General features: G+C 53.1%; 1 protein-coding gene and 1 long non-coding RNA gene across 4 annotated transcripts in view; one reads left to right on the forward strand and one right to left on the reverse strand.

Moving 5' to 3' along the window:
• The window catches only part of Wnt4 (Wnt family member 4), a 24,455-nt gene extending 20,799 nt beyond the window's left edge, over nucleotides 1-3,656 (reverse strand). For 2 of the 3 annotated variants that reach the window (XM_063235714.1, XM_063235713.1), the window contains exon 1: nucleotides 2,446-2,576. In XM_063235714.1, the coding sequence (XP_063091784.1) occupies nucleotides 2,446-2,522 (77 nt within the window). In that variant the 5' untranslated portion in view covers nucleotides 2,523-2,576. Of the gene's footprint in view, nucleotides 1-2,445; nucleotides 2,577-3,446 lie in introns of those variants that run through there. The other variant, XM_013154143.3, reaches the window with a different exon arrangement.
• Nucleotides 2,458-18,637, forward strand: LOC134472948 (uncharacterized). The gene is made up of 3 exons (XR_010042989.1): nucleotides 2,458-2,591; nucleotides 16,788-16,966; nucleotides 17,766-18,637. It is a non-coding gene; the product is annotated as an uncharacterized LOC134472948 (long non-coding RNA).
• The last annotated feature ends 2,453 nt before the right edge of the window (nucleotides 18,638-21,090 follow it).

Below are 21,090 nucleotides of genomic sequence, written 5' to 3' on the forward strand. Positions count from 1 at the left end.
CCTAGGCTTTGGGCAATTGCTACCTCCATGACCCTGAATCTTTTCATCTGTAAGGTGGATTTTAAATGTAGTCAGGATTTAGATAGTACAGTGGGACTTGTTACAATTACTGTGTCATGATTCTATAGCCTCCAAGGCAAGTTTCTGGGACTGCTGCTCACGCTCAACTCTGTCCTCCGGAAGCCATGTGGCATGCACACCACCGTTCATTCACGCTTTTACTTTTATCCTGCCCTTTCACCTAGCCCCTGAGCTCCTAGGAGGCATGCTGTGACACCTATTTTCCCCAGGGCTGGTCCATGCCTTGGCTGGGCATGGAGGAAGATAAATGCACAGCAGTAACCCTGGTTTGGGAAGTCCTGTGCCTGTTGTGTCTCATCCTTCAGAGCTCTTGTTCCGTGGGGTCCTGGGAGGCTCCTTGCTCTTTTGGCCTGGGGCTGAGCAGAGACCCTTGGCTCAAAGCCCAGGTGGAGCAGGAGTGAGCTGGGTCATCCTGAGCCCCGCTGTGTGGCAACCTGAACCATCACAGTTGCAGAGAACAGGTTTGCCAACCTCTTCTCCCTCCAGGCTGCCCCTCCTCACCCACCCCTCATAGTGCAGGCTCAAGAACTGAGCTGCTGGAATTCCCCAGAGGTTGCACGACCCAAAGCCCGAAGCTGGGTTAGTTGCCTTCTTTGGGGCAGCTTCTCAGGAAGGTGTAGGATGTCCCTGTCTGGAAGTTAAGAGAACCTGGACTTGGTTCTCAGCTCTGAGTTTGGCAGGTAGCTTCTTCCCCTGGGCATCAGTTTCCTCACCTAAAAAGGGATCCAAAGACTAGATGTCTTAAAGGCCTCTCCATTATAGGATGTCTCTGTGTTCCTTGAAGACCTGGCTTATATACTCATATTGCCATTTTTCTGTGTTTTTGCAGCCTTCAGTGAGGGGCAGGCAGGGACCCCCCCCCCTTTCTGCTGATGCTCAGACCTGTTCTGGAGAGCCCAGCTCTGAGCCCATGTATTCAAGAGCCAGCTCTGGAGACTTCAGGCTTCCCAAGTCCAAACACAACTCTGTGATTCAGGCCTGCTAGAGGTAGCCTGCAGTGGGGCAGAGGGAGGAGGACGTGGTGCCCTGGTTTCTGTACATACTGCTATTGCTCCTGAAGTGTTAATCAAATTAAGCCTCCAAGAAAAACAAAAGCTCCACAACCACTTTGGGATGTCTTAGAGTCACTCACTCTCGGGGAACAGCTGGGAGAATTCCACATCACCTCCATCCCCCAAGCCTGGGTAGCTCTGACCCCAACGAACACACTCCTTCCAGCCTACAGGCCCCCGGCTGGCCACAATGACCTCATAGCAACAGCCATTGGACACTGGGGGCAATTTCATGGGAGATATTTGTTCTTCAGTCTTGATGCAGAGAGAATTTTTTCCTCTCCCATGGTCTCCATGGAAACCCCAGCCACACTGGTGGCTATCCCCCTTCCCCTCCCACAATGCTTTTCAGATCAATATTGGGGCATGGCTCCCCTCTGTTGGCCCACAGCTACTAAAGGCAGAGCTCTGGGCAGGAGGAGCTAGGTCCAGGGTTAAGCCTGGGCCGTGGGGAACTGTCACTGAGGAGGGATGCAGTCCTGGGTCCTCTTCCTATTACCCCAGTTCACTGCAGCTCATCCTCGAAGCTCCCTTTCTCTCCACAAGCTTCTGCCCCTTTTTAGGGAGTCTCCTGAATGCAGACCCAGTCAAGGAGAGATAGGTCCCCAATGGTTACCACCCCATTCCTCCTCGGGGTGAGACCCACGGAAGTTGGGGTCGGCTGTTGTCCTCTTTGAAGGCAGTTGGTAGTTTCTTCCTGCCCCAGGGACACCAGCGTCAGGATAGAGCCAACCGCGGGCTCTCAGAGGCTCGGTGTCCCGGTCCTTTCCCTCTTTCCGTGCCTGGCTCCCGCCCCCCAAGCAGAAACAGGTCCCTGCACGCCTCCAGCCCGGCCCGCAGGACAGCGCAGCTCAGCTCGGGGAGCTCTCCAGACTTCTAGGGATTAACCTGCTTTTATGTCCCGGAGCCCTTCCCGTAATGGGCTTCTCGCAGATCTGTCACCCCCGTGGGCTGCACCCGGCGCCCGCACTCCTGCTGGGCCGCCGGCCCGCGCTCGCACTTCTTGCGCCCTCGGGCGACCAGGGCCGCCTGTGGGTGCGGACACCTCGGCCATCCTGCTGCTCTGGCAGAGGGACCAGGGGTGTCCGGCGGAAGGCTGGGCAGCGGTGCGGCGGCAGCACGAGCGAGTGGCCTCCCGTCCGGCGGTCGAGGCACCTGCCGGGCGCCCCCGCGCCCGCTGCCCCGCGCCGCCTGGCACCGGCCGCTGCCCCGGGGCCCGCCCCGCCCCGCCCCGCCCGCGCGCCCGGCCCGACCCGACCCGACCCGACCCGACCCGACCCGGCCCGACTCGGCCCGACTCGGCCCGACTTACAGCCAGTTGCTGGCGGCAGCCGAGAAGACGGCGAAGACAAGCAGGCGTAGCGAGCGCAGGCACGAGCGGGGACTCATGGTGCGGCCGCGGGCGCCCGGCCCCGGGCGGTGGCTGCGGGCGTGGGGGGCCTCCCGTCGGGGCGGCAGGTGGGCGCCCCGCGGCGGGTGGGGCGCGGGCCGGGCGGGGGGCTGAGCCTCCGTGCCTGCGGCCGCTGCCCGCTGCTCGCCCGCTGCCCGGCGCGGACCAGACTGTCAGCGCCGCTCCGGAGCCGGGATGCGGCGGCGGCTGCAGAGCGGGCGGGCCGCGGTGGGGGGGGGGGCGGGGGCGGGCCGAGGATGGGGTTACCTGGGCGGGTCCAGCGGCCCGGGACACCCCCGGGGGCGGGCCGGAGCGGCAGCGCCCGCCTAGCCTGCGGGACGCGGCTTCTCCGTGGGCCTCTCGGCTGGGCCCCCGGATAAACTGGGGCCGGAGCCCGCCCCAGGCACGCACCACCGCGCGTCTACCAGGCGGGCCGAGCGAACGGCGCCCCAGCTGCCTGGTCCCCGCCCGGGCCTTGGGGACAGGCGGGCACAGCTCCCCCAGCCCGCCGCGTTGGGCACTGCAGCCCCGCCCTCGTCGCGCCCCCGCCCCCCGCCGGCGCCGAGCAGCCCGGATCCCGTCCCGGCCGCGGCGGACCGGCCGAAGCGCCGCTGCCACCCGCGCGCTCCCGGACGCTTGCGCTCCTGCGCCCAGCGCTGCGCACCGTGGCGCTCGGTGCCGCCCGGCTGCCCCCGCCTGGCCCCTCCCGGCCTCCCGGCCCGCGCCTCCTGGGGCCCGGCCCTCCCTGGAGCTCACCTCCCTCCAGCCTTCCGGGAGCTGGACGGAGCCTCCCAGCTTCGGGCAGCTTGGGACAGTGTCCTGAGACTTCGGGAACCCGAAACCTCGCGTCTGGCTAGCCACAAGTTCTGGGCGCGCCCGAAGCAGCAAGGTCTTGATTAAACTACCTTTCGGAGCCGACTTACCACGCTGGGGTTGGGAAGATGGAAGGCGCTTAGGGAAGGTCTCTTAGCCTCACAGTTGCCAAGTCTTGCTTTGTGTTTCAGCTTTCTGTGGTGTTTTATTTATCCTCCCACGCCAGGCAGATCCAACCCCTTGCTCCATGCCTGAGACTGTGGATGACTGCCATGCTCGTGGAATGAACGAATGAAATGGAGTAGGCTGCAAGGGCCTGCGCCTGGTCTCTAGAGCTCAGTCGCACACCGTAATAGTTATCTTCCCAGGACCCGCCACGCCGTGTTCAGGTCACTGACCTAATTCCCGTCGCTCCTCACTCTGTCTCTAGTTGCATTCCACAGAGCTAGAGGAGCCTCATGTCTAAATGGGGAAACCAAAGCCCAGAGAGGGACTGGGGACAGAGGCAAGGACCAGGCCTATATACCACCAGCATCCCCCACCCCCAGGTCCCACGGTCCTGTTTCCTGAGCATGAGTCTGGTCAGCACAGAGCTGATCCCATTGAGTGCTGGGATGGTGCCCTTACTTCAGAGGAGTCACAGCATAGAGGAGGGGCTCAAGTAAACATTTGGCACTGAGACTGGGCAGAAGGTGGCAGGGATTTGTGGAGCCTGGCAGAGTACAGATGGAAGTTCACGTACCATATGTCTAAATATTTGCAGGTTATAAATCAAGCTAACAAAACGTGAAATAAAATATGTTCTAGCCTTCTACTTTGACAAATACACTTTCTTAACAACATAAAAGGCCTGCTTTGGTTGTAGACTTTTCTGACTCCTGGGACCCCTTACTGGAACAGAGCAATACAGGAAGAGAATCCCCTAGGACCTGGCTTGTCTCCCACCCTTCCCATTCTGCCTCTGTCCAGCCCCCCAAATGGTTGAATGTACACATGTGAACAGCTCAGCTGGCATATGGAAGCTGGGACCCCCCAATCCCTTTACCCACCCTGATTGCTGCCCCTTGGCCACCTTAGTCTTTGAGCTGGGCACCCCAGCGGTGCATTGTGTTCTCAAGGGCTGGATCTGGAAATGAGGCACTCATGTTCTGGAAGTGGGCTCAGGGCTTTCTGTGTATGGCACTGTAGGGCCCTGGATTCCCATAATGTGACCCAGCAGAGAAGATCCAGGCTGTAGGTGGGCGCATCCCTTAATCTCATGGTCTCCTTGAGCCAGAGTGGGATTCCAAGGGTGGCGACCACTCTTACCTGGGCCTAAGGGTGGCACTGAATTACTGAGCTATTTTCAGTCAAACTATTCACTTCCTGGAGGCTCAGTGTGGTATGGTAGAAAATAATAATAATAATTTAAACTGTAGCAGGCAATTATTTTAAGGTGGCTATATAATTTTCTTCCAGAGCAGATTTCTTCCAAATTCTTTTTAGAGTGGTAGAGGACCCTCGTTGGAAGATTTGCTGGCAGATCAGGCATAAAGCAGGGTTGTGCCAGGCAACCTAGGATGCATTGTTCTGCCCAAATTTGTAGCCTTGTGTGCCAGGCATCGCTCTGAATGCTTTGCATGCTTTCACTTATTCAAGATTTGCAACAAATCTAGGAAGCAGCAGACAAGTGACTTGCCTAAAGCAAGCGGAACACCAGAAACTCGGGAGTTTGGGCTTGAACTCCTGTCCTGATCTACACGCGTGGCCTTTGGCAACTGCGTGCCCTTCAGGATCTGTCTCTGTCAGGTGGGGACAGCCTGGTTCTCTGGCTCACCTTCTCCTCCTAAACTGTGGTAGAGGGTTCTTGGGAGGTAGAGCCCTGGCCAGAAAGGCTCACCCTGATCTGTGATAAGAGAGAGGAGGGGCCCTTTGGTCAGAGTCAGTGGGAAGTCTTAACAGGAAAGACTCTCAGAGAAAGTGTGCTCTTCTAACTTTCAAGAGCAGTTCAACTGTGGAGGCATAAATACAAATTAATTAGAAACTCAATTGCCAATGGCTGTTTAATATCAGGAACAAGGCATACTAGGTACCTCCTGTTCCCAGGGCTTTGCCACTGTGAATGTTCCTGTTGATTTTGCAGTGCTGGGAACTGATCCCAGGACCTCAATGTGTAAGGCAAGTGCCCTACCCCTGAGTTACTCCCCCAACTCCGCTGACCCTTTAACCCTGGCTGTAGTGCTGGGAAGTGGATATTAATATTAATCCCATTCACAAGTGGCAAAGCCCTGATGCTGTTTTAAGCTGCTGTGAGAAATACTGACAGCCCTGGGACTTAGGTGATTCCTGTTTTGTATGGGGAAATGGAGGCACAGGGGAGGGAATAAATGAATTTTCTGGTTTCATTGCTAATAAGTGGCCCACTCAGAGTTTAGGTGCAAAGGGTCACTGCCTTCTCTGGTCAGTAGTCAAGAGCTTTCCACCATGAGGATCCGTGAGGGATCCCTCAGGCCAGAGGGAATGGTTTGTGGGGTTTCTGTAGGCTTCTAGAAGTTTCTGTCAGTCCTCATGGTCTGAGGTCAAGCCCCTCCTCTCTGGAGCCTTCTTTGTACCCAGGGTGTATGTACCCCACCTGTAATGGAATGTGAACACATCTTTCCTAAAGGGACCCACTTCTCAACTTTCTGGGCGGCCCATTTGGGAGTGAGTTCTCTTTTCTTACAACTAGGAAAATTCACTAAGGAATGGAAGCCTGGCCACTTTATATTTCTTATTTTATTTGATGTGGTACTGGGGATCAAACCCAAGGCCTCATGCATGCTAATCATGCCCTCTACCCCTAAGCTATGTTTTCAGCCCTCAGCCAGGTTTTAATAAAAAAGAATTGCATTCTGTGTGTCTCAGTTCCCACCCAGCTCTCAGGGAGTGGGTCCAAAGCAATGCGGCTGGACCTGTCTATGGCCCAGTCCTGGAGCTCCTGGTCAGGGAGTGTCTGCACAGCTGCTGCCTGGGAGTTTCAGTCCAGCTTCCCCCATTTTTGAGGTGGAGAAGCCAAAGGCCTAGTCTTAGGGTCTAGAAATGTCTTTATGCCTGCACATGCTTTTTCAAGGACATAAAAAGAGAAATTATTTCCCTGCTACTGTAGCCTGCACTATCCCAGGTGTGGTGGGCAGATCTGACAGCTGTCCCCTCTGAGCTGCCCACCTGGTGGGAGCATGGGGAGGAAGGGTGCGGCGAAACAGATTGGTCCCAGCCAGTCGTTGGTGTTTGCGTGGCCCCTCTCTGGATCTGACATTTGCTTCCTAAAGGCCCCTTTGAGAATTTGGAGGAGCTGCAAAGTGCCACACCAAGTTCTTAAAAAGACTTGTATTTGTTCCCAGCCCTATCATCCCTCATCACCGCTCTGAGCTTTGGTTTCTTCATCTGTTCAAGGGGCTCATAAGAGATGTGGGATGTCAAAAGGTAGCATGTGTGAAGCCTTCAGAGTACAGGCCCAGTTTCAGCCAGTGGTGAGCTTGTCAGTTCTGTGGTTGAGCAGAAGTTGCCTAGGCCTGGTCTGCAGAGGTGTTTTGCTTGGCCTGGCCAGTGTTTTCAAATGTATGGATTTGTTGACAACATTTCACCATTGGGAGATTTTATAGAAGGAGCCGGAGCCCCAGTTCCTCTTGAAAAAACGGGAACACTTGGCAGCATGGGACCTGCCTTCTCCAGTGAAGAGGGACACATTTTATGCAACTCATTCCCGTGTCTGCAACCCCTGACGGAGTCCCTGGGGAGCACGGGAGCGCCAGAGACTATGGCTGAGGCTGTGCTACCTTTTACCTCTCATTCTCCACAGCAGTTATTAATATCCTCCTTTTTCTAATCAGTAAAACAGAGGCTTAGAAAGTTGGAGGAAGTTGCCTGAGACCACAGAGTTAGCAGAAGATACCACAGGACATTTAATCGGGACTTGCCTCTGCTTGTATTCTGGGCTCTCCACCCTGGCTTGGAAACCTGGTTGTGTCCTGCTGAGGATCCAGACTGAGACCTGGCCTGGCAATGCTTGTGGTGGTTCCTGTCCTTGGCTTTCAGATTGCTGGAGACTGTGGGGCTAGGGTAGTGTCCAGGGGTCAGTGGGCACACTTAGAAGTCTTAGGATAAAAGTTCCTCTCATTGATGCAAAATGATCACAGTTTTAAATTATTTATTATGAAAAAATTCAAATGCATGCAATTGAAGGAGTAATATTATAACAAACCCCAACACATGCATCATCCAAATTCCACAGTGATTAATATTTTGTCTCACTTTGTCCCATTTTCAATGTCTTCATTTTTTAAAAATTAATTTTATTGGTACAGTTTAGTATACATAATGATAATATTTAGCATATGGAATTTGGACCTGTACATATACTGTAATTCTTCATTTTACCCCTTCCCTTCCTTCCCCTTAACCTCTCTTTCCATCCTTATTTATAAAAGATTCCTTTCCATAATAAATCTTTATTGAAATCTTTCAAAATCCTGCTACTGTCTCTCCATCCGTACGTCAGTGTACATTCTAGAACCAGTGGTGGGCCGATCACTGGTAGTGGCTGTTTCTTCCCAACTCTGTATTCAATGACATCTTGTTGGCAGCTTGAAATCAGGCACAGCAGGAGTGTTTACGCTATGCAAATTGGCAGCCACTAAAAACTATGCCCCGTCACTTGTCTACCTCGCTTTCTACCTGTTGTTAGATACCTCCCTGCCTGCCTGCTGCTGCTAAAATACATGGTTTCTTATACAGTCACAGTTTCTTATAAATTGTCGAGGTGTTGTCTCACGTGAGGTGAATTCTGTTAGAGAATGAATGCTAACATCCAAATCAAATGTCCCCAGCTTCAAAACCCTGCCCTGTCAGGTGTGATGGTGCACACCTGTAATCCCAACACTCAGGATGCTGAGGCAGGAGGATTGCCACAGGTTGAGGCTAGCCTGGGCTATTAGTAAGTTCAAGGTAAGCCTGAACTGCGTAATGAGGCCCTGTCTCAACCAACCAACCAACAAAACAACAAACAAACAACCTAAACCCAGCCTAACCCAACAAAACCCAAACCAAAACAAAACAAAAAGCATGTCCTTTTGTAGATGCTCTGTCTACATAGGACTCAAGCGAGGTCCCCTCATGACATTTGCTTGTGAAGTGCCACAATTTTTCTCAGTCTAGAGCAGAATCCAGCTCTCCTCCCTATCTGCCCTTGTTTGTTGAAGTTCCAGGAGGACCTGAGGGTCCCCCATTCTGCACTGCCTGCTGTCACTTAACGAGTCCCCTCTGTCCCTGTGTTTCCTGTACGTGCTCCAGGCTCTGAATAGGTTCAGCTTAACTTTCCTCTTCTTTTGTACCAGGGATTGAACTCATGACTGCACGCTTGCAAGGCAGGCACTTATGCCGCTGAGCTAAATCCCCAGCCCAGCTTAACTTTTCTTATTGAATGGGGTGAGAGAGAAGGGCAGAAGATTTATAAATGGTGTGGGTGAAAAATTAATTTTCCAATGTTCATAGGTGATTTCATACATGAAATATAAACTTATCAAAAAGTAATTTTAGTTTTTGAACGATCTTAAAAATATTTTTTGATTTTTTAAAATACCATCCATGTAGAGTTAAAATACATCAACCAACATGAAACCTTTAATGTTAAGGAGAAGTGGTCAGACTCAGAAGGCTGAGCCCTTCTGGCTGGGCCTCGCAGCCAGGGCAGGTCTTTTTACATTCCGGTCTCCCCAGGATGAAGAGGCTGCAGGAGTCTTCTGGAGTTCATACCCAGATGCTGCCCACAGATGGGCAGGTGTTCCTACCTCGTGTCTAACTGCAGTCTTTCCTGCTTTAAGTGACGTTCATATTCTCTTCCTGGAATGCCGGAATTTCTCATCCTGCACTGAGGGGAAAAGTAACCCCAAATTTCCTGTGATTCCAGAATTGAAGTCTTATGTTTGAAGTGGTAATCATGGGTTATAATTTTGCTGAGCTCCCAGCTGCTGTCCAGGGGCAGTTGGGCACCTTTTGTCCACCCGCCTGAGGGTGGGGATGGAGGCTGCTCCCCTGTGGCGTTGTCTTCCTGTGCACCCTGCGTAGCAGGCTTGGGGTCTTGAGCACCGACCCAGCTCAGGCGGTGGTTCTGATCCACACACAGGGCCCCATCCTCCTCTGGTCCCCCAAAATGAGCCAAATTGTGAGCCCAGATTCCCTCCATTTGCCGCTCTGCTAAGGTAGCCAGCAGCTTGTTCTCTCCTTCAAAGCAGAGAGCCGTGACCAGGCAGATGTGCCTTCTGCTTGAACCCTGAAAACGACTTGAGCGAGAGGGGCTGTTGGACCCTGGGTGAGGCAGAACCAAGTCCTGCAACCTGGAAACATGGAGGCTTCCTTAATGCTGTGCTTTGGCAAGCAGGTTGGGTCTGGGTCCCTGTTGAAGCTGTTGTTAGGAGAACGGCTACACTGAAAAGGACCCAGCCTAGGAATTCAAATATTCAGAGTCATGGGAACCTGTGATTCCACCCCTTCCTCGTGGCAGGACTGTAAAGCAGCTCACTGCCCAACGGGAACTCGGGGATGCGTAGTTGGAACTTGATTTTTTTTCAGAGATAATCCACATTGTGTGGGGCGTGGCTAGTTGTGATACCCTGGCTTCTCGCCTCAGTACTTTCAAGGGAAGAAATTAGAGGGACTTGGAGGAATCAGAAGCTAGCTCTATAACGATTGTTAAGAAGAAAACAGCTGGTGTGGTGGCGCAGTCCTGTAATCCCAGCATTCTGGGAGGCTGAGGCAGGAGGATCCCAAGTATGAGTCCAGCCCGGTCAACTTAGCAATTTAATAAAATCTTATCTCAGAATAAAAAAATAAGAAAAGGATTGGGGATGTGGCTCAGTATGAAGACTTTAGGCTCCTTCCCCAGTAAAACACGCACACGCACGCACACACACACACACACACGAGTATGAAGGAAACAGCCCCGCAAATCCCACAAACCTGCAGTCCTAAAATATCAGAAAAAGGTCTGGCTTGTAAAGAAAACTTCAAGGTAAGTTAGGAGAGGCATTCTGTCAAGTTCATGGCAACATGGAATGTAACTGACAGCTAAGGATCTCTGCAGAAGGTGCCAAGTTATTCTTGGACATTCATTTTCTTGACTTGTTTTTATTAGAATCTTTAAAAAATGAGTTGTTAAGGTGTTTAGTAGAGGGCTTAATTTTCTTAAGCATTCCCAAGTGAATTGCATGATGTTGATATCTGTCATGTTTATGTCTATGATCCAACTTTCGGGACAAAGAGAAGGGAATGGAACAGCTCCCAGGGATGCTCCTGTGCAGAGGCACTAGCGAGGGGCCTGGGGTCAGTGAGCCTTGGGCTATAGCCCGGGCCTGTCCCTTCCTAGCCGTGTGGCTGGCAAATTGTTGATTCTGTCCCTCTGTCTCCGCTCCAGGCCTTTGTGTCTGCTGTTTCTTCTGCTAGAAACACCCTCAACATGCTCCTTACCCGACTAATGTCCTGAAAATCTGTGGATTTCTCAGCGGCTTTCTTGGGCTCCTGGGCTTTTCCTCTGAAACAGTCTCTACTTGTTAAAAGGGGACATTAGCTTGCTAGGATTATCTGACGCGTCTCCCTTGGTGGGTTCTGATCTCAGACAGGGCAGAGGTCATGCCTGACTTTCTTCACTGGGTGCCTGGCACTGTGTCAGTCTGAATGGGCTGTGATTCTCCTCAGTATATTCTCTCCATCTGCAAACCAGGCCTGTGTATATTCTCCCTCTCAACGGAAATCAACATGTCGAGCAAACACTGCCTCTTTGCAAGAAAACTTTTTACTTTTTTTTTTTTTTTCTTATACAAGGTCTTGCTATGCAGTCCAGGCTTGCCCTGAACTCACTATGGAGCCCATGTTGGCCTCAAAGTCACAGGAATCCTTTGGCCTCAGCTTTCTGAATGCTGGGATTATAGTTGGGCATCACCATACTCAGCAAGGGGAAAAAAAAAATCAAACCGAAAATCAAAAAAATTCTCCCAAACAGAAAACCAACAATAACAAATATGAAAACCAACACCCCCACTTCTTCTTATCCTTTGACAAAAACTCAAAAGAAAGAGTCTTTTCTAAAATTTATTTAAGAAATGTTTTAGATGAGGGTTTCATTAAGTTGCTTAAGCTGGGTTTGAACTTGCCACCCTCCTGCTTCAGCCTCTCATGCAGTTGAGATTACAGGTGTGCGTCACCACACCCAGATATAAGTAGTCTTTTCAATGGCTGGTTTGAAAAACTGGCAACTCAAGAGATGGGACACGAAGTTGGGGCTGTAATTCTGCAAGGACTGAGGTGTCCTTGGCTTATGCAACAAGGAAAAGGACCTGACCCTTGGGGTAAGGAGTATTTTCTCTTGGGGTGGGCTTACCCGTGGGTGTAGGGCTCCGGCTAGACTGAGGAATCTGTGCAGAATGAGTGTGACTTCTAAGCACCCCTTGACCTTAGAGGAAGTAGGATGGCCCAGGACATCTGTGCCTGTGTTGGTCGGGGAGACTTCTCGGCGGAGGTGGGCTGAGGGATTAGGAGGGTGAGCTTACAGGTGGTGAGGACAGGATCTCTAGGCTGAAGGAGCAGCATGTGTGACAAGCCCCTTGGTGTGGTGGGTATGCACCACACCAAGTGCTGGGGGGGGCAGATGGGCAGAGGGTGGGTCAGAGCCTGAAATTAGCAGCAGGCAGACGGGGCCAGGACGCGGTGGAGAGGGAACATAGAGGAGAAGCCCGGGGAGGATAAAGTGCACGGGGCACAGTGCATGTGTATGTGTGCACATGTGTGTGTGTGTGTATATGTGTGTTGTGTGTGGTCGGCGGGGGTAGGGCAGCATCCTCAGACTCCAGCCAGCAACCCTGCACACAGATGCCTGCCTGGCGTCCCCACCAATGCAGACGCCCCGGCACTAGAGTGTCCAAAACCTGCCGGGGCAGGAGCAGCTGCTTCTAAATCAAGGCCAAAGGCAGCCAAGGGGCCAGGCTGGGTTCCGTGGCTCTGCACGGGCTGAGGTGGGGGTGGGGGCAGAGAGGGGCTCTTAGGCAGGGATCTGGGGCCCAAAGCAGCTAGGCTGGTTTGGGGAAGTTTATTTTGGAAGCTTGGATGATGCAAAATTAAGTGGGCAGGAAAAAATAGATGAGGCGGCCGCGAGGGTCTGTCTGTGGCTGGCGGGGCTGCAAGTGTCCAGGAGAGGAGCTGTGTTGGGTAAACAGATGGGGGTGGCAGCTTTTCTGCATGTCCGCTATAAATATCCCACTGCTCACCGCCCCCGCTGGGCTTTCCTGGCACCGTGGGTGTGGAGATCAAGGTGCAGACACGGGGCAATTCCGGAGTGGCAGAGGGTGGCCAGGCTGCTGCTCTGATCCCAGCCCCCAGGCTGGAGTGGATGCTGGGAAATGAGGCTGAGGCCCAGGGCTGGGCAGGAGGTGCTCTTCTGTGATGTGGCTGTGGGTCTCAGGCTACCTCTATGAGCCTTAGATTCTTTACCTGTAAGACGAAGATGACTGTCTTGGGGGGACACAAAGGAAATGCATTTGCATGATGAAATCTCTTCGGTGCTGACTCTTAGGTGTGATCCGGCAGATTTGCTCACCTCTCTGAGTCTTAATTTCTGCATCTAAAACATGGGCAGAAGAACCATGGTCTGGAGGCTGGATTTGAATTGTGTGGGTGGCAGCAGATTGCAGATAAGTGGGATTTTGGCAGACACTGCGGGCCAGGCTCGAGCTGTCCCCATGGACCTCTCCCATCTCTGTAATATTACTGCACTTAATTTGTGACGACAATCGCAGCCATGCCCACAGCTGACAAAGTTTTGCTATATAGTTCACAATGGTCTTGAACTCACTATGTAGTCCAGGCTAGCCTCAAACTTGCAGCAGTCCTCCTGCGTCTGCCTCCCAAGTGCTGGGATTACAGGCATGCACCACCGTGCCTGGGGCAAGTTCATTGTTATCTCAGTTCATTTATTCAACTTCTTCACTTCACACATAAAGACTGAGACTCAGAGAGAAGGGACTGCACAAACTGGGACTCACGAGAACCATCAGTCAGTAAATATTAAGTAAGCCAGGTGTGCTGGCGCACACTTGTAATGACAGCTATTCAGCAGGCTGAGGCAAGAGGATTATGAATTTGAGGCCATCCTGGGTAACTCTGCAAGACCTTGTCTCAAAATAAAAAGGGTTAGAGAAATAGCTCATTGGTAAAAGAAAAAAAAAAAAAGAGAGAAACTATTCATTGAAGATCAGCCGCATGTAGGCCTCAGCCTAGAAGTTGGGGATTTATTGGAAAACAAGGCAGATGCAATCCATGCATCCACTCAGAGCATGGTGAGGAAGACAAACTATATATAAACTGATGAACAGAGTAATCCACAGATGAGCATCTAGCACCCAGCTTGGCTTGGGTGCCCTTCGTTCTGCCTTTTTAACAGATGTGTTTGGCCTCCTCCTGGGACTGAGGAACTTTGTAATCCAGCTGCCCATAGCACTAGTCTCAGCGTTGCGTGGTGCCTGCTGATGTGAATTAAGAACATACAAATCCAGCTCATCAAAGCATGTCCAGACCACTGCTCTGTGCAGACCAGTGCCAGTCTCCGGTGAGCCAGGCCCGGCTAGGCTGACTGCAGAGAAGATTTGAAGGCATTGCCTTGCTCATCCAGGACCATGTTTGCCTGCACAGCTCAGCAGCGGGACCCTGGCCACAGGAAGGACAGGCATCTTGCCTTTGTTCCTTGTGTCCCATCACAAAGACGCCTGGCTGGAGTTGCAGAGGAGAAGGGACAGGGCTTTTAGCCTCAGCTTTGCAATCTTGAAGCCTTGGGAGTCTTGGGGATCTGTTTCATTATTTTCTCTCTCTGAGCTTCAGTTTCTCCCTCGGTGAGGGGCTCTGAGGGAAGAGAACATGAAAGACTTAAGGCATGTTGTGCATGTGTACCAACTCCTCAAGGTGAAGGTGGTCAGTTGCACTGCAGACGTGTGCTACTAAAAAGAAACTTTTAAAAGAAAAAAATAAGTAGGAGGCTCAGATTGGGAACATGTGGGCTTGGATGCCCCGCACTTCTCCAAGGTGTCCCTTAGCTTGTCGTTGGGCCAACAAAGGCACAGTCAGGAGCTGCGATCTCTTTGAGACTGGACGGGAACCAGATTTGTGCTCCAGCCCCCTTGGAGACTTGGGATACTGGCTGACTGCAGGTTTCTACCCACAGCAGGCAGGGCTGGGCTGGAGAGCTGGCAGTGAAGATGACTCCATCGGCCACCAGGGTCCCCGGATTGAGGAGACAGGGCTGCCTTCTCTGTTTCTCCCCTCTGCTCAGTCTCTTTTCCTCTAACTTGGGGGAAAAGTTGTATGGCAGTGATGGGCTGCTAACAAGTGTCCAGATCCCCTGTAGGACTGTGTTTCTCACAACCATGAAGTTAGAGGTGGCTGTGTGACTGGATTTGGCCAACAGAATGTGACTGCAGCCAGCACCCAGCAGGATGGTGGTGACGTGGTCCTTGAGAGAGAACACCTGGAGCAGACACCTCTCCACTTCCGACTGTGGAGTGGGAGGACAGTTAGACCTTCAGAGCTTTCGGCCACTGAGGTTCTGGAGTTGTTGGTTACTGTAGTGTACCCTGGGGCATCCTACTGATAGTTTCTGGAGAAGGGGACAGATGAGGATAGCAATGGAGATGCAGCCTTGGGGTTGGCTAGTTAATCTTCACTGCCTTCCCTCATATTTCTCATATATTTATCCACCCATCTATCCATCATCCATCCATCCAGCCAGCCATCTATCCGTACATCCGGGGATTCAAACCTAGGACTGCTTGATCACCAAGGCCCATCTTCCCTATTATGCTGGGCTGCTTCTTTGGAGACCGTGCTCTTCTGTCTGTCTACCTGAATCCTCTTTGTCCACAAAGACCTTCTAAATGGTTCTTCTTCCAGTGAGCTGTCCCTGACAGCCCCCAGGCCCTTGGTTGGCACCTACCTTTACCATCCCAGTCATAACTGCACTTTCCTAAGGAGAGCCAGAGCACCTTGCAAATTTTCCAGCAGTAACACTGGGAACTCAATTGGCTGGAATGGCCCTAAATTAATTTGTCTGTTTTTAGGTTGGGTCATCTTAGAATTGTGTCCTAGCATCATAATAACACCTTCACCCCCTCCAAAAGTCTAAACTTGGGAGTTCACCCTAAACCTGGGTCTTGCTTTGGAAAAGACGAGGAACCCTTGATGTGGAGAAATGGGGTTTTAGTAACATTGTCAAATGCTAGCAGGTCAGAGGAGTGCTCAGGTCTGCTGTTTCCTGCAGGTTCCCCCAGAACCCCTCACTGGAGTACCAGGAGAGTGGGAGCTCCCTCGGCTTGCAAAGCAAGGTGCCTAGCGTCGGTGCATGGGCTCTGCAAGCAGACAGCAGGTTGACTCTCTCTCTACCTCTGTGTGGTCCCTGCCTGAGCAGAAATCTCACTTCTGTGAGCCTCGGAGTTCACATCTGTAAAATGAGTTTCCTAGGGTTATAGTGAGAATGCAATGGGAGAGTGAAAGTGTATCAAGTACCCAGCACACAGTAGGTGTTCAATCAATGACTGTGGCTCTGTGCCCTGGAAAGGACCGCATTCAGGGGCCGAGATTTGGTGGCTGGAGTTGGTGTGATGGTGGTGATTATGTTTCTGAACTGAGCGAACACAGTTCCTCTTATGGAGAAGGCTCATGCCCTAGGCTAAATGTTGGGGCCAGGTTACAGTGCACAGTTGAACCTAGATTTATTGGGGCAGGGGAATTATTCTCTTCTACAACTCCTGCTGTGTTCTGAAGTTGGCAGAGTAGGACGTGATCCTGAGAAGCTACAGATGGTGCAACTGAGGCTTAGAGAAGCTGGGGGACAGCTAGTTGAGATTAGATTCCAGCCCAGGTTTGTGGCCACTCCAACCCCTGGGCTCTTGGCAGTATGCATGGTGCTCAGGCCTCTGTCCTGGTCACTAGTCCCACTGCCAGCCAAAGTCCACAATGACAGTCCCTGCGGTGTAGGCAAATCCTCTCCGGCTCTCACAGGGGCTGCCTGGCCGTGGGATCTGGCTGGGGCAGCCAGGGGCCTGAGTGTAGGCTCAGGTTTCTCTTTACTTTCTGGGACACACTGGCCAAAGGAAGAGGCCCACATGGGCAGTGGTCAGCAAGTGGCAGTGGCACTGGAGACTCTGTGGGTGCCCCAGCATCTCCTCCTCCCCAGGATCCTTTTATTCCGGACTCTTCACTACAGCCTCTGTCCTCATGGGGAGAGCATTAGCCCAAGGCATGTAGACTTGGTGGGGGCCCCGCTCCCGGTTGTGGAGATTGTAACCTGGGGTTTCGGCTAGGAAGGGCCACTTGTCCAAGCCTGGGGTGGGGGAGTCCAGACACCCTGTGCAGGGCTTTCTTATTTAGCCAGCTACTAGGAAGTGCTTATTTCTCACCAGGATACCAGTTGGTTCCCCTGGGAAGTGGATTCAGATGATCTGAAGGCAGAACATCCAGGAACTTGGAGACAGCACAGTTCTACAAGGTGGACTCGCTCCTCCTGTGTGCCCCGTGTTGGGGTCTAATGTGTTGCGGCTTCTGGAGAGGAGGGACAGTCCTGATTCTCGCCAAGCCTCAGGTACAGTAACCCTGGGCAGGATGGAGAGTTTGGCGCCAGGGGACACTCCTGGCTTCCCATCAGCCCTACTCTGGGATGACCTTGGGAAGGCTGACTGGAGCCTTGGGCCGAGCCCACTCCCTCCGGGGCCTGTTTCTGTGCCTTCCTGTTGCGGTTTGGATTTGGGAGAAATGCTCTGGCCTTGAACTCCTCTCGGCAGGCCCCATGTGAAGTTCCAAGTTTGTTCAGCCGTTTTGGGCTCCTGGTGGCTGGGAGCTGGGCTTCAAGCAAAGTCCAAGCTGACCGCAGGTTTCCAGGGTGACTCCGGAGCTGATGGGCCTATTTACATGTGGTGGTGCTGGGTCACCACTTCCTCCATGCTTGCTTCGGGAAGGATTTGCTCCAGGGAAGGGAGCGGGGCCTTCTCTATACCTCAGTTCTCATCCTCCCTTCTCCTGGTCCCTCGGAGTTAGGGGGACCAGGGGACCAAGGATGGCAGTGTTGCCAAGTGGTTAGAACACTGGTGCTACTGGGCCCATGTTTGAATCCCATGTTTGAGGTTTCAGATAGAATGTCCTCTTCTCCAAAAGCCTGTTCCTGATACTGCGGATTTTTTTCTTGTCCTTATCATGTTTACCACAGTCTCTGCATATATATAATTTTCTTTTTGGTGTTACTAGAAAGGAAGCCTAGGGCTTTTGCACTGAACTATGTACTCGGCCCTTTTAAAATGTTTCTGAGACAGGGTCTGGCTAAGTGGCCCAGACAGGGCTCAAACTTGCCATCCTCCTGCCTCAGCCTCCAACTCCTCCGATTACAGATGTGTACCACCGTACCTGGCTTGTCTTATTGTCTTATCTCCTTAAGAGGACGACAGCTCTCTGAGGCTGGGGGGCCTGTCAGCTCTTTCATGGAACCCTTAGTGTCTCCAAAGGACCCAGCCCCACGGTGGGTGCTCAATAAAAAGATGCCAAATCAATCAAGAATGGGGTGTGTTCTTTCTCACGTTGGTTCTCAGACTTCAGGAACGTTGCAGTGCCCTGGGGCGCTTGTCAGGCATGCTTAGCCTGTGCCAGACTCTGACTCAGTGGGTCTGGGCTGGGCAGGAATGTGCAGCTGGGCCAGGGGCCACCTCCTGGGAAACACTGTTGGTCTCGAGATGTTGGCCTCGCTGGGGCCCAGGGCACGGGGGCAGGACCGAGCCTAAGATGCGTGCACGGCTTCCACTCCCCATCTGGGAGTCTCTGCCAAAGGTGCTGGCAGCAGGAGGGTCTTTAGAGGCCTCAGCTGGGGTTGTCGGAAGGTGTGGTTTCTCCACCTTGCCGGTGAAACCAAGCTTTCTCTCCATTTGTGGCTGGGCCCCCAGGTTCCCAAAATTCTTCAGGGAATGGAAGGGACTGGTCTGTACTTGCTCTAGATCTGGGCACGCCAGACCCTGTCTTGACCCTGGACCCTGCTCTGACCTTCTGTGGGCCTTACCTCATTCCTCAGGGTAAGGGACCCAGGAGCTGTGCTCACTCAGAGCTCCAATCACACCCCTTGTCGGACACAGCCTGGATGCTGGGCTGACCTGCGATTGCTCCACACCCATGTGACCCTCCCTGAGTCTCTCTTCTGCTGAGATGGGGACTGAGAGCTGCCAGGTCAGGGGTAACCAAGGAGCGGGGATCTGAGTGTCACAGATGGGGCAGGCTGAGCTGAGGTGGGAAGAGGAGGGACATAGGCCGAGCAGGGGCCTTCGTGACTTTGTTCAGTTGTATTCGTCTCACCAGCGCCATGCTGGGTCCTGGGGCAGGACTTGCCTTCTCTCACAGTCCCCTGAGCTCACAGCCCACGGTGTGCCTGTAGACAGGCGAGGGCGGGCAGTGAAGAAGGCAGATGCGTTCATTCTGCCCTGTGTCTCAGTCATTTTGCTGCTATAACAGTATCAGAGATGTGGTGATTGATAAGAAGCAGAAACTTACTACTCACCATCGAAGAGGCTGGGGAGTCCACAACCGTGGCCTTGGCCTCTGGTGAGGGGCTTTGTGTGGTGCCTTCTCACGGCAGAGATGCAAGGGCCCAAGCAACCCTGAGGCCTTGCACAGAGCAAGGGAATGAACCCGCTCTGCAAGCGTTTTTCTAATGTCAAGAATCATTTCACGCTTGTGGTGCTCTGGTGACCTGCACACCTCCCAGGCTGCTGCGTGGAGCTGCGTTTCCAACACAGCCTCCTCCCGGCCTCCAAGCCCAGGCTCAGGGCCCAGGACTTGTCGCTCAGCCCACAGTGCCTGGCCGGTTGCACTGGCTGATGAAGGCTGGGTTTTGGCAGGTGATGCAGTGAAGGTGTGTGTGGGGTATCCTGAAAGGCTCTGAAGCCTGTCCCCGAGAGGGTGAGGACAGGTCACATCCGGGCACTGTGGCCATTAGGGTGTCAGCAGTATTGGGGGACAACCTGGGGGCTCGTCAGGCCCCATAAACATCATCAGCCCTCCCAGGGCCTCACCAAATAAACACCAGGCAGGTTGGTGGAGGTGCCGACTGCACCTGCAGGGCCAGCACCCACCCTCTGGCTCCTGTCCAACCAGGTGGCTGCTGCTGGAAGGCCCAGGCCTGGCTGAGGCAGAGTCTCCAAGCTCAGGAGGACCCGTAGGACAGGCAGGCTTGTAATGTCCCCTCAGGACGAAGGTATGCTCTCAATGTCCCTGAAGGATAGTAATGAGTTCTCAGTGTCCTCTCAGGACAAGGCTGGGGCCTCAGTGTCTTGTCATTGTACCCTGAGGACAAGGAAGAGCCCAGGATCAGGGTCCCTCTGGTCCTTTGGTATTTCTTCGGTGCCAGACAGGACATGCCTTGCACGGTCGGCCATGACAGCCTAAAGGAAGCAGTCTTCCTCCTGCTGCCTGTGCAGTGACCAAGGATCAGAGGAGATGTGACTTGCCTGAGGCCACCAAGTTGCCCAAGAGGCAGAGTGGGGCTCAGCCCCAGCTGTCTGTGTCCCCCAGCCTGAAGGCTTGCTCCCTAATGTGGTCTGGGTGCTTGCAGGCCTCAGACAGCATAACCAGGAGCTGGCAGGGGGAGCTCTGACTGGAGGCTCCCCTGGGCACACAGAGGGCCTGAGTGTGCAGCTTGGGGAGCTGGGTGGAGGGGTAAGAAACCCAGCCTGGCCATGCCAGCCCCCAGCAGGAAACACCTTTGCTTGTTTGGCCAGGCTGTGGGCAGAGGGCAGCTGTGCAGGGCGGCCATGCCACCCACCGGAGATGGTTTCTAAGGGCAGAGGGTAAACAGTCACCTTGGCTACTTGGGCGTGCCATGAGGGCTGGTGGGCCCACTCTGGAATATTCCGGGAAGTGAGGAAGGAAGCTGGGGCCTCATGTGCTGAGAACAACCGTGGAGGGCTCAGGAGGAGGCCGGCCTCGGCTGGGCTGGCTCCCCACTGAGGATGCTGGACAGCAGGGAGGTGCTGCCCTACCCAGACTGCGCCATCCTGGACATAGGGAGGGAGGGAAGGAGAGACAGAGAGAGGGAGAGAGAGGGAGAGAGAGAGAGAGAGAGAGAGAGAGAGAGAGAGAGAGAGAGAGAGAGAGAAAGAAAGAAAAAAAAGAAAGACTCTCTCTCTCTCTCTCTCTCTCTCTCTCTCTCTTTCTCTTTCCTTCCTTTTTTGTACTGGGGATAGAACCCATGCTAATCAAGTGCTCTAGTCTCTCTCTCTCTCTCTCTCTCTTTTGAGACAGAGTCTTCCAATGTAGTTCAGGCTGGCTTGAAATCACAGTGGTCCCACATGCTGGGATTATAGGCATGGGCCACCACATCCAGTTTTTTATTTTAAGACAGGCTGGAGGCAAAAATGATGCATTCCATTCACAGCTGATATCTGAGGACCAGTCTCTCAATGCTTGTTTAATTGTGACTGACAGGGTAAGATCAAAGAAAGGGGGGAATCTATGAGCTAGGAGTATCAAGGGAGGCCTCACGGGGACCTTACAATTTTTTGGGGGTTCCATCAATTTTTGCTGTAGCTGCGGAGTGTCCATGTGGCCTTAGGACAGGGCTCTGCAGCACTAGGAGAATTAACTGGCCTAGGACAAGAGGGACTAGGCTGTCATGAGGGGGAGAGCAAGAGATGAACAGGTGTAGTTACATGACTTGGGAGGCTGAAGCAGGAG

This window comes from Cavia porcellus, unplaced genomic scaffold (genome assembly GCF_034190915.1).
Source record: "Cavia porcellus strain 051 isolate PalLab524CR breed Dunkin Hartley unplaced genomic scaffold, mCavPor4.1 scaffold_25, whole genome shotgun sequence".
In the NCBI taxonomy this organism is placed as follows: domain Eukaryota; kingdom Metazoa; phylum Chordata; class Mammalia; order Rodentia; family Caviidae; genus Cavia; species Cavia porcellus.